This window comes from Pistacia vera, unplaced genomic scaffold (genome assembly GCF_008641045.1).
Source record: "Pistacia vera cultivar Batoury unplaced genomic scaffold, PisVer_v2 Contig85, whole genome shotgun sequence".
Lineage (NCBI taxonomy): Eukaryota > Viridiplantae > Streptophyta > Magnoliopsida > Sapindales > Anacardiaceae > Pistacia > Pistacia vera.
In genome coordinates, this window is record NW_022196723.1 from 663,053 (window position 1) to 674,536 (window position 11,484).

Genomic DNA, 11,484 nt, shown 5'->3' on the forward strand with positions numbered 1-11,484 from the left:
GTGTTTGCACTACAGTAACGTATGATAAGTTACTATTACATGTTTTAACAGGAATTTGTGAATCAAGTCCTTGAGTCATTGAGTTGATGAAATTTATGGATGCCTTAATTGGCGTACCAGGTTTAGGGCTATCCACTGAGCAACGTAGTGGCTGCAATAGCTGTCAATTGTTGCCATCCCTCTATAATCTTGATGGATGAACCTACTAGCGGTTTAGATACACGAGCGGCAGCAGTTGTCATGCGAGCGTCTAAGAATGTGGTTAGAAGGAAGGACAATTGTTTGACTATTCACCAACTAGCATTGACATATTTGAAGCTTTGATGAGGTAAAACAGATTTCTAAATTAGAAATTTGACTTAAAATTATAATTTTAGTACTTTAGAAATTTCAGTACAGCTTAGTAAATGATACTTCAAATATTATACTAGATTAATTTTAAGATTTTCTTGCTCTCATTTCCTGGTTACTAGGTTAGTATTGATGTGATAACCCTTCGTATTTTCAAATGATCAAATATATCCAGATTAGAGATACCTAATCCAACACATTTATAAGTTTCCATGTAAGACTAAAAGCAAGCTTCTATATACATGGTGCTTTAGGTCTTAAATTCTATAAGTTTAACTTTATCCCTTACTTTTTGAAAAACTTTTAGTGTCTGATTCATTTGTGTCAGGCATATTCGACGGTTAAAAGAGATATGATTACTGCATCCATACGAAGATAAAGTTCTGGGGTCGATGTATTTGTTCAATTGAAAAACACAAAATAAAACACAATACAGACACTTGCAAAATATCTATTTCGTTAAGAGCATGGGTTTATAGTTCTTAAACGTTTTAGGATTTGTGAAAGATCATGAAAATTTTCATGGAATCAATGTCTTAAAATATCATGAACAATCGTTGTCCATAAAATGTTATCTAATTTAATGCATAATCTATCTCTTCACTCATTAAATTTTACACAAATCAATCAGTAAATTGTAAAATTACAAGAAAAAGATAGAGTTTAAACTTGAAAAAATTGCTACCAAAAAATTCCATCACAATTGAACTTCATCCTCCTAGCAGTAACTAAACTTCACCATGGTCTGAAACTCATAGGACCCATTTGTAACGCAGGAGAAGCTAATATAGTTCCTCATACACCAATATCTCGAAGTAAATTAGTTTTTCCTTTGTTCTGCTATCACCCTATAAATCAAAGCAAAATTTTCCATCTCCATAGTAACTTTGCATTCTTTTTTAATATTGAGTGAATTTTAACACTATAGAAGGTCTTTCATAAACCCTCATATTTCTATCGCAACAAAGTAGTCGTAACATTGCTACATATCTAATCTAAGAATAGCAATTAAATCATAAGCATAACAAAACATTCAAAACAAAATAGCAAAATGATACCTTTGAGCTTATTGAAATTGGTTTCTTTGCAAACAACCCAATTACAACCAGGCTCCTATGGGTGTTCAAACGGTTACTCGAACCTATTCGGTGTGTTTTTGAATTGAACGGAAATTCGGTTTAGGCTATAAGCAAACCGAATCCGAAACGGTTGTGGCTGACCCTGTTTTTGAACCGATCGAAAATTTGGTTCAGTGAAGCGGGTACTGAGTTTGAAGCGAATTTGATGTTCCCAAACACACTCATTCACTTCATTCCAGTCACTCTTACTTTCGTCAATGGCCTTCCCGGGAGCTAAAACAACCAATGATGTTCCTTTTCCATTACATCCCTCGTCATACAGCCAGGATCTCCCTTGCCTGCCATTGAAGCAATTCTCTGTGACCTCAACCCCGTTTCTTCTATTTGATTTCGCTCACTGTTGCCAGGCATTGACACAAATGCTAGGCATCAAATCCATAATTTTTGTATTATAGTTCTTGCATTATTGGTTATCTGTTAAGCTAAGAGAAAATTTCCTCAGAATTCTGTCAGAAGTTGATTTACCGCACCCTCCGTAAGGTTCTCCTCCTTAAAAATCAAGGTACATGCCTATGAAGCTCGACTAGTTGTCTGCAACCATTCAGACTTTGTAGCTTCTCATTAGTAGAAGAACATAGACATCCTTTAAGTAGTGATGCTATTGGTTTCAAAGCATGCAGGGACATTGAAAGGGCTATTGTTATATATTGCAAGCAAGTTCGAAAAGCCAGTTCGTTGTCAGGGCCTGTAGTGCCAGAACCTCCTTCTATAACTTTAGAGAACACATGAAAGTTGTTGGCTAGTTTCAAAGTTAAAATTTTGGTATTCTGTGCATTTGGGAGTGAGTGTATATGGAAAAGGCCCAATTTCAAGAACTGATTTTTGTATTGAGGCCACTAATTGTACCATTTGCGTTGCTCTAAAACAACCAATGGACATGATACAAAGAGTCGACATTACCTCAAGGGTTTGAAGAAAGAGTTAAAAGCAGAGGATACATTCATGACGACAAAATTGATTCAATTTTATTTTAGGCAAAAATAACTGTTTGGTTCCGGTAACGGGTTTTTGCATAGTCAAAATGGGAATCCGGGTATTCAGTTTGGTTACTAGTTTGGGTTCGTGGGTTGGGTTTTTAAACACCCCTAAACATGGTTATCAAATCGGTATCGATCGTGTATCGAAGACGTAATTTTTTGAATCGTGTACGCGTATCGTATCGTATCCTAACGATACTATTTTTCAAAAAATTAATAAATAATCAAAATTTTCTAAAATTAATATACATCCCCAGATAATTAAAAATTTTGTGATATTATTGGCTTTAAATTACGTATTACATAATCAAATTAATCACAAAATTCCAAGATCAATGTCAATATCTATATCTCCATATATTATTATTATCATGTAAAATGGGCAATACATATCTTCTTCACTTTCCCATGCAAATGGGTATAAATTTGGAACAGTTTTAGTGAAATCAAGTTGGGTGACCCGGTTTCGACCCAATTTCTTTTGGACCTTTGGCCCAATTAATAAGTACGTATCGATTTATATCGATATTTTTAAGGATACGACGGATATGTATCGTATCGTCGATACCTATCAATGTATCGAAAGGTTTAGGATACATTCTTTGATACGTATCGTTGACGACCTGTATCGAATCGTATCGTATGATACGTATCGTGTATCGTAGATAACTAACAACCATGCCCCTAAGGGCTCAAGAAATACCCAACGACCAACTAACAACACAATCATGCACTAAATTCTCCTTCCCGTCACCGTCTTGGTTTTGTACTTCATTTTTATCTTGCTCATAAACATTCGATCATATCAAACCACTTCATAATACCCAAAAAAAAAAAAAATCCAACAACTCTCTAAGTCTCGGTGCAAATTACCGGTTTCATTGGTTTCAACAACACAGTCTTCGTAGACTTTCTCGAGGAGGCGGTGGCCAGCCATGTCTCCTCGGCACGGATGTCCTCTATAAAAACAAGAGTGTTGGTGAGCGTAACGCCGTAACCAATACCAGTCGCTGTCCTAAAGCTTTGCGCTTTCTTTAGCCGCTTGTACGTAGTTTTCCCATCTAGTGAAGAAAGGCAGCTATGTGTTTATTATATCTGCAAAAACCCTAAACTAATAAGAAATATAGTGTAATAAACCCCAAACATATAATCGGGTCTGATCTTCTGGGTGTATAAAACAGACTCTTAAATGTGGGCCCACCAACAATTTTGGGTTTACTACACCCATTTCTCATTTTTCTCCCATGGACTTTAGTCAACCAGACTAGGATGGATCTGTCCTCGATTTCTGGGGACTTACCTTGCCCGGCCTTGTATGGGGTTGGGATTCCTAAAAAAAAGCAGGACAGTGGACCCTCCAAATTGAGGTCACGCCGTGCGCTCCCTTCTCTAATTGTCTTCTCTCCTCCTTTGGCTTTTCCCCAAACCCTCATTTTTACTCTTCCTAACCAAACAGAGGCTTAAACCTAATATTTCATAATTTCAACAGCCAGATGCCCTCTTTCAAAACTGCACTAACAACCAATCAATCTACTCTTCTCATCTCAATAACGATGGGTGCATCTGTCGTTGATGATGTTTATTAACTTGTGGATTATGGTATCGAAACTTGGCCGACATCCTGCTATGAGGACGAGAGAGCGACAAAGATCAATCAACTCCTTCGCGGCTATGGTGCTGGTCTAGAATGGGTGGGTTCAGATTTTGGTGGATATGGGCTACTGTGGTAGGTTCAGCGCAACGGGTGCAGCTACGGTGGTGGTTTGTAATGACGACTTGGAGGAAAACTAGAAGAGAAAAGAGATATTTATAAACAATACTGAGCCATTCCATTTTTACTATCCAGATTCAATCGGTACGGGGCAGCCGAGGAATCTTTTGGTCCCCATCCCTGTCCTTGCTTTTTGAGGAATCACTACCCTAGACGAGGCAGGGCGGGGCAGTCCTTGGAAATTTGAGGACAAATCCTATGCCTAGTTTGGTTCAGGGTTGCGATGAGAGAAAAAAGAAAAATCGGTGTACTAAACCCCGAAGTTGTTAGTGGGCCCAGACTTAAGAGTCTGTTTCACACACCTGAAGACCTAATCGATATATATTCGGGGTTTATTACACTAATATTTCTTATATAGTTTAGGTTTTAGCGATGCAGTAAACCACATAGTTGCTTTTCCTCGGTGAGAATTGGAAAGACAACGTACAAGAGGCTAAAGGAAGCCAAAATTCATACAGAGATGGTATTGGCTAGCTCGCCAATACTCCAATTCTTATATAGGACATTCGTGCGAGGAGACGTGGCCCGACCTACCCTCACGGATCTTCGTCCTCTTCCTCCTTGAGAAAGTTTGCGAGTCTTGTTGTTGAAATCAATGAAACGGGTAATTATTAATTTGCAACAAGAAAGAGTGTTGGAATTTTATTTTTTGGTATTATGGAAGTGGTTTGATATAACTGAATGTTTGTGGGCAGGTTAAAAAATGAAGTACAAATTAGGAACCGTGATGGGAGGTAGAAATTTAGTGCATGACTGTGGTTTAGTAGGTCTGTTGGGTATTTCTGGAGCCCCTAATTGTAGGGGCAGATCCAGCCCCTTTAGGCATACCTCAATTTTAAAAAAATTTCTAATATATATCCCAAAAAAAATTACTATTAATATATATACCCACCAGACCCATTCTAGATTTTGTAAAAAGAGAATTATTATACTAAGCCCATAAAATACTTAATATTAATAATATATATAATTTCAAACTCACATCATATTCAAGTTTAAAACTCTTTCCATCTTTTTCTTCACGGCTCCACTTGCTTTTTATGAGTTTATCTCTTAAATTTTTACTTTCTATTTTTCTTATGGTATTTGCTCTTAAAACTTTTAATACTGAAATTATTGAAACTTTCATTACTTAAGGTGTCAAATTAGCTCAGTTTTCAGTTTTATTGTTTTAGATATATGTATTGCTCATTTTAATTAGTTTATTTTAGATTGAATCAGCTTATTTTTTTGGAGATTTTTTTATTCTAAATGAGGAAAAAGACTTGGATCTTTGTGAGTTAATTTGTGTTTTGTATCTAAGAATGAACATGCTTTTCAAATTAAAACCTTAACATATTTTAAAGAGCGTTTATTTAACCCTTCACCCACTATTTTACTCATTTAAACATTACGTTCAGCTACTCAAAATTATAAAAAAATTAAAGTTACTATCTATGTTTATAACAAGGAAATTCTTCCCTTTTTTTTTATTAATTGATATTAAAAGTCAACACACATTAATTTAAGTTTTGGTCCGATAAAGTTATAAAAATTTATATACAATCTTTAGAAGCCAAAAATTATATATGAACGTGAATGACACTTGGTATTCAATATATTGTGCTTTGCAAGTTTTAATCTATAACGCAAGGAAGCAGGATAAAGAAAACTTCTTTGAGGGAATCCACAAGAACAGTTTTTGGGGATCTTTGGGATTACCATTGTTCTTCAAATATGACTCTAGAATATCTGAAGAGGTTTGGAGATGGAGAGAGGCTGGACTGCGGCCAAGGGATCCTGTATTGGAACTGCAGTTGCCTTTGCCAATTGGTTGGGTATCAAATGCATACCTGTCCCATAAAAATCAATTTGGGATGAAATATACAAATTAAAATGTACAGCACCACTCTTTTCAGAACTCTCCAGTGGAAGAAACGTGCTGTAAAGTATGTAAATGCATCAATATAATCTTTTATTTATTTATGTGCAAAGATGCTGCATTTCGTTATAGAGAACATGGCCGAACGCAGTAATGCGATTAGCCAGCGGCTGTTTCATCTTTTAGCTACTTTCAAGTTCAAATAACAAGATATCCCCATTAGTTTACATATATTTCGTAAGTTTCAAGCATGCGAAAAAGAGGGCACTAGGTTGGCTTATACCATACAAAAAAATCACAAGATAATTCATAAACAAGATAGTTATCATGTCACACACTTAACAGCCCATAAAAGAATTTGGCTAAGTTAATTTATCAAAACATGATTCTATAGTACAATTTTATCGAATCAAATTTGATAGTAACGAAGACCGGAACACCAATCATATTAGGAGCTCCATCATTCTAAAATTTATCTCATTACACTGTCGACATGATACATCAAAATTTCAAGTCAACAGGCATAAGAGCATCATAATATCACCCATTGAAACATCTAAGGCTGTTGGAAATAACTTTCCAAAGCAAGAAGCATGTCATCTGCTCTATAAAATCATAACATCTGCTGCTATGTGAAATAATCATGAAACCTTTCTAGCAAGGTTCTTATATCCACATCCACACATCTAGTATAACTGTCCCTGTTGATGGGATCTGGTCAATGTCAAATGTACACCAAGAAATCTCTGATGCTTCTGAGTGTTTCTATTCCATATGGCGACAGCTTTCCAACACGAACCTTCGAAACATCTGGTTCACACAATGCACAGAGAAGAAATAACAAACCCCTACAAACAGAACATAACAGCTATTAATGTCAGGTGATATAAGGGAAATATAAATAACGGAACACATCACTGAGACACACAACTTCATTTCTTTTTCCTCCTGTTTTCTTTTTCCCTCTAGTTTGTATCATAATAGGACAAAGCTAAAATGTGAGCAAATCCCACAAATTAATGCAGCCTTATACCACATTGTATGATGTTTGAAGGCACCACAAAAGTATTAAGATGCTGGCTTAACTAAGATATTTCAGCTTTATTTTGCATATAATAAACACTGCTGAAGATATATATAAGAACCCCACTTTATACTAATAGCCATAGTCATTGTCAAGCGGAACACAATGTTTTTAAGGTATATTTTTTTATGAAAGAACTCAGATTATGAAAAAAGAAGCGGAGGGAAAAACCTTTGTACTGCATCCGAAAATAGGGTGCACTTCTACTACAAAGGTAGATAGTTAGGCAATATGGCTGTTCCCAATACTTTGAGAGGATAATAGTTTAGCACTATGGCTATTCCCCATATTTTGAGAAGATAAAGCTATTCCACATTATGTAATGAGAAAGCAAGGGAAAGGAAGGTTTATGTTCTTACTATCGCATTCTTCAAGAGAAGTCCTCAAAATAAAAATAATTCAAGACAGGCTGAAAAGTTATTAGAAAAAGAAAAGGGGGATTACATCACATTAGCCTTGCTTCTTATAGAGCCAAAACTTGGAAGAAAAAAAACCAACTAGTTATCAAGGTTGAGGGGAGACATCATAAATTAGATTTAAAACAGCATGCTATATAAACAAAATGGTTTCCATCAAAAGACCATAGGACTGGAGGGATGGAAGAAGTTGAGTATAAGCCCAAAGTCATAAATGATGACTTAAGGTGCTAAATTCCTAACTCAACTTATAATTCGAATCATTCGATTCCGATCAATAGGCAAAACCCAGAAATGGAAGAGATCGTTCAGAATATTTCATCAAAATAACGAGGAAAGTCAAAAGACGTAGAGATACGGGAGTAATTTATAACACAAACCTGGTGTGTTGAGTCCACAACCCCACCTTTCTGAATCTCTTCAAGAAGAAATGAAGCAATTTCCTCACCAACATTCTCCGGCGGCGTCAACTCCTCCTTCTCATCATTATCAATTTCACCTGCTTCTCCTTGTGCATGAGATACTGCAGTATCAGCAGAAATGAAGCAACCAGAAGTAGTTTCTGCAACCAGTGAAATTCCATAACCAGGTGACCTGCCACCAAATCGCTCCTCTTGATGAGATAAGTTGTACTTAAAAATTGAAATGATTATATCAAGATTTTTAAGAAGATAATATCTACGGCAAAATGAGACCATACTTTCCAGCATGAGGACCAGCTTTATGATCAGTAAAGATGTGAACATCTGGAAGCAGACGATTGAAGATTCCACGAGCAGCATGAATCATGGTATTTTCAAACTGAGAAGACACTCTGGTCGAGTAGGTGACCCCTCTAATCCTTTTAACCATTCCTTCATCAAGCCAATTAACTGCCTGTACAAAGAAAAAGCATAAGAAAAATATACAAAATAGATAGCCTCCCATAGATTCTTATCTTTGCTTGTCAGTCTTTTTTTAATTTCATGCACTTTCCTTTACCCTCTTCTATCTTATCTTTTGCTGTTACTGTTTTCAATGCACTAAGCACCAAGGTTACACCTTGTAATCTTATGGAAAACATTCTACAGTGTACTACATTAAGATTCAACAGCTCACCGTTAACTTATCAATAACTGGAATAGTCACAAAAACTTGTCCCCCACCATGAGGTGGAGATCCACGACTCTCTATTTTCAGCCCCAATCCTTCAGAAGGAACTCCAAAGCGCTTCAACATGGATAAGGTAGTTGAACGGAAAGTATCAACACATGGGTCCTTAAAATCATTCGTGATTCCTGAAACAAAAAATAATATTACTTGCAGAAACACCATTTCAGTGACAAATACCACTCAACATGTGATTTACAGCACGAGACATATATCCACACACATTGATTCAAGTTCCAGGTAAAGATTACGAGTAGAAGGTAAAATATAAATGGTGCTTTAGGTCTTGAAATTTCTATAAGTTTAAACTCTATCCCTTACGTTTTGACAAACTTTATAGTGTCTGATTATCTGTGTCAGAATATCAAGTAAAAGAGATATGATTACTGCATCCATAACTAAGATAAAGTCTAGGGTGGATGTATTTGTAAGTTAACCTTGACATATGAAGCAACATCTAGAAATTTGTTCAATGAAAAATACAAAAATAAAATACAATATAGACACCTGCACAATCTCTAATTTCATTAAAGAGCATGTGTTTATAGCTCTTAAACGCCTTGGGGTTGTTGAAAGATCATAACAATTTACATGGAATGAATGTCTTAAAAAATCATGGAACAATTTGCTGTCCACACTAATTTAATGCACAACCTATCTCTTTCACTCATTATATTTTAGACAAATAATCCTTAAATTTTAAAATTTCACAACAAAGAAAAGAATAGAGTTTAAACTTAAAAAAATTGCCTACAAAAAAAATCCATAATTGAACTTCTTCCTCTTACGCAGCAACTAAACTTCACTTTGGAACTCTAGGATTCCACAAACTCATTTGTCGTCCCCTTCGATATATATCAAGGAGTATGTGTTTATATACCTTCATTTAATTAAAAAGGAAAACAAGAAGATGGTGGGTATAAATCAAAGCAAAAGTTCCCATCTCCAAAGTAACCTTTGCATTCTTTCTAATATAGAGTGAATTTTAACACTATAGAGGACCTTTCATAAACCCACATATTTCTATCACAACAAAGTAGTTTGACATGTTGCTATAAATCTAATCTAAGAATAGCAATTAAATCAAAAGCATAACAAACATTCAAAAACAAAATAGGAAAAATGAATACCTTTGAGCATTATTGAAATCGGTTTCTTCGCAAACAACCCAATTACAATCAGGGGCTCCAAGAAATACCCAATAGACCTACTAACACCACAGTCATGCACTAAATTTCTACCTCCCATCACTGTTCCCGGTTTGTACTTCATTTTTGAACCTGCCCATAAACATTCAATCATATCAAACCGCTTCCATAATACCCAAAAAAAAATAAAAAACCAACAAACCTCTCAGTGCAAATTAATAATTACCCGTTTCATTGATTTCAACAACACAATCATCGCAGACTTTCTCGAGGAGGCGGAGGAGGGAGACCTCGTGAGGGCGGAGGCCAGGCCACGTCTCCTCGGAACGGATGTCCTCTATAAGAACGGGAGTATTGGCGAGCGTAGCCAATACCAGTCTCTGTCTGAAGCTCTGGCTACCCTTTAGCCTCTTGTACGTTGTCTTCCCCATTCTCACTCAAAAAAGGCAGATATGTGGTGTATTGTATTACACTCCGAAATTCAATTAAAAGTTATACCTTCACATAATAAGTCGAAATTACTTCAGAACTACATTAACAATTACAAAAATCAATAATCCAAACTTATGAATATTCAGTTGAACTCCAACGATTCGCATAACCCTAAAATTTGACTACAAGGTAATATGATCTGTGCTAATTAATTCTTAAATCACCAGTAACAAGCAGTTCATCTCATTAATTTTTTTCAGTACCCCTTATTGTTCTTTTTCTTTCCTCAAGTTTCTACGCAGCCAAACGATGATAACAGCTAATTGAAACTGAAAATCGAATTAAAAAAGATTATAGAGACTTACCTGTGCTTAGTATTGGGGATCCGAGACCGTTTGTCCACGTGGTGGTTAGTATTGGGGATCACGCAACCGGCGATTCGGCGTCTGCCGAGGCGTGGCGGCGTCGACCGTGGTTAGGGTTAGGGTTTGGTAATGAAATTGAATTTTTGTAATGAAACTGTAATGTCGGCTCTTGCTAAATGGGTTTTGACTAATTTTGTTTTCTTTTGTTTTTTGTTGTTTTTTTTTTTTTTTAATTAAATAAATTATTTTAATTAATTTAATATTAATTAATGTTTAACTGCTGATGTAATAATAATTAATTAATTTATACCAGCCAAAGTTGAAGAACTGAATAGCAGGTTTCTCTTGAAACACACATGTCCTATCCAGGCCTGCAATCGAATCGAACACAAACGAACAGTCCCGTTTGAAACTCGTTCAATAACCATGTTCGATTGTTCGATTTTGTGTTCGAACTCAAACGAACACAAGATGACTGTTCGTGTTCGTTCGATTAACAAAAGGTCAGTTCGTGTTCGTTCGACTAACTCGTAAATATTTGTTCGAATAACTCGTTCGATAACTTGTAAATACCTGTTCGAATAAAAAATATACACTAACTCGTTCGAATAACTGTTTATATATATATTTTGCATCAACACCTATAAATTCATAATGGTATGAGAGTTTATTGTAATATATGATCAACAAAAATGCGTGATTAATTTAGGTTTAATTAAGCTATTATGTTATTAAATTTGTCATGCTATATATCACTTGATTATACAATATATTATTTTCACAAATTTGTC

At 35.6% G+C, this 11,484-nt stretch overlaps 1 protein-coding gene across 1 annotated transcript; it reads right to left on the reverse strand.

Annotated features, from left to right (window-relative positions):
* Nucleotides 1–6,513: 6,513 nt before the first annotated feature.
* On the reverse strand, nucleotides 6,514–10,862 carry LOC116118629 (probable RNA 3'-terminal phosphate cyclase-like protein). The gene is made up of 7 exons (XM_031404619.1): nucleotides 10,694–10,862; nucleotides 10,123–10,394; nucleotides 9,879–10,028; nucleotides 8,698–8,876; nucleotides 8,300–8,475; nucleotides 7,980–8,193; nucleotides 6,514–6,946 (listed from the first exon to the last, which is right to left on the reverse strand). Exons 2-7 carry the CDS (start codon nucleotides 10,325–10,327, stop codon nucleotides 6,824–6,826), a joined length of 1,047 nt encoding a protein of 348 aa, XP_031260479.1. The 5' UTR covers nucleotides 10,328–10,394; nucleotides 10,694–10,862; the 3' UTR covers nucleotides 6,514–6,823.
* Between the last annotated feature and the right edge of the window lie 622 nt (nucleotides 10,863–11,484).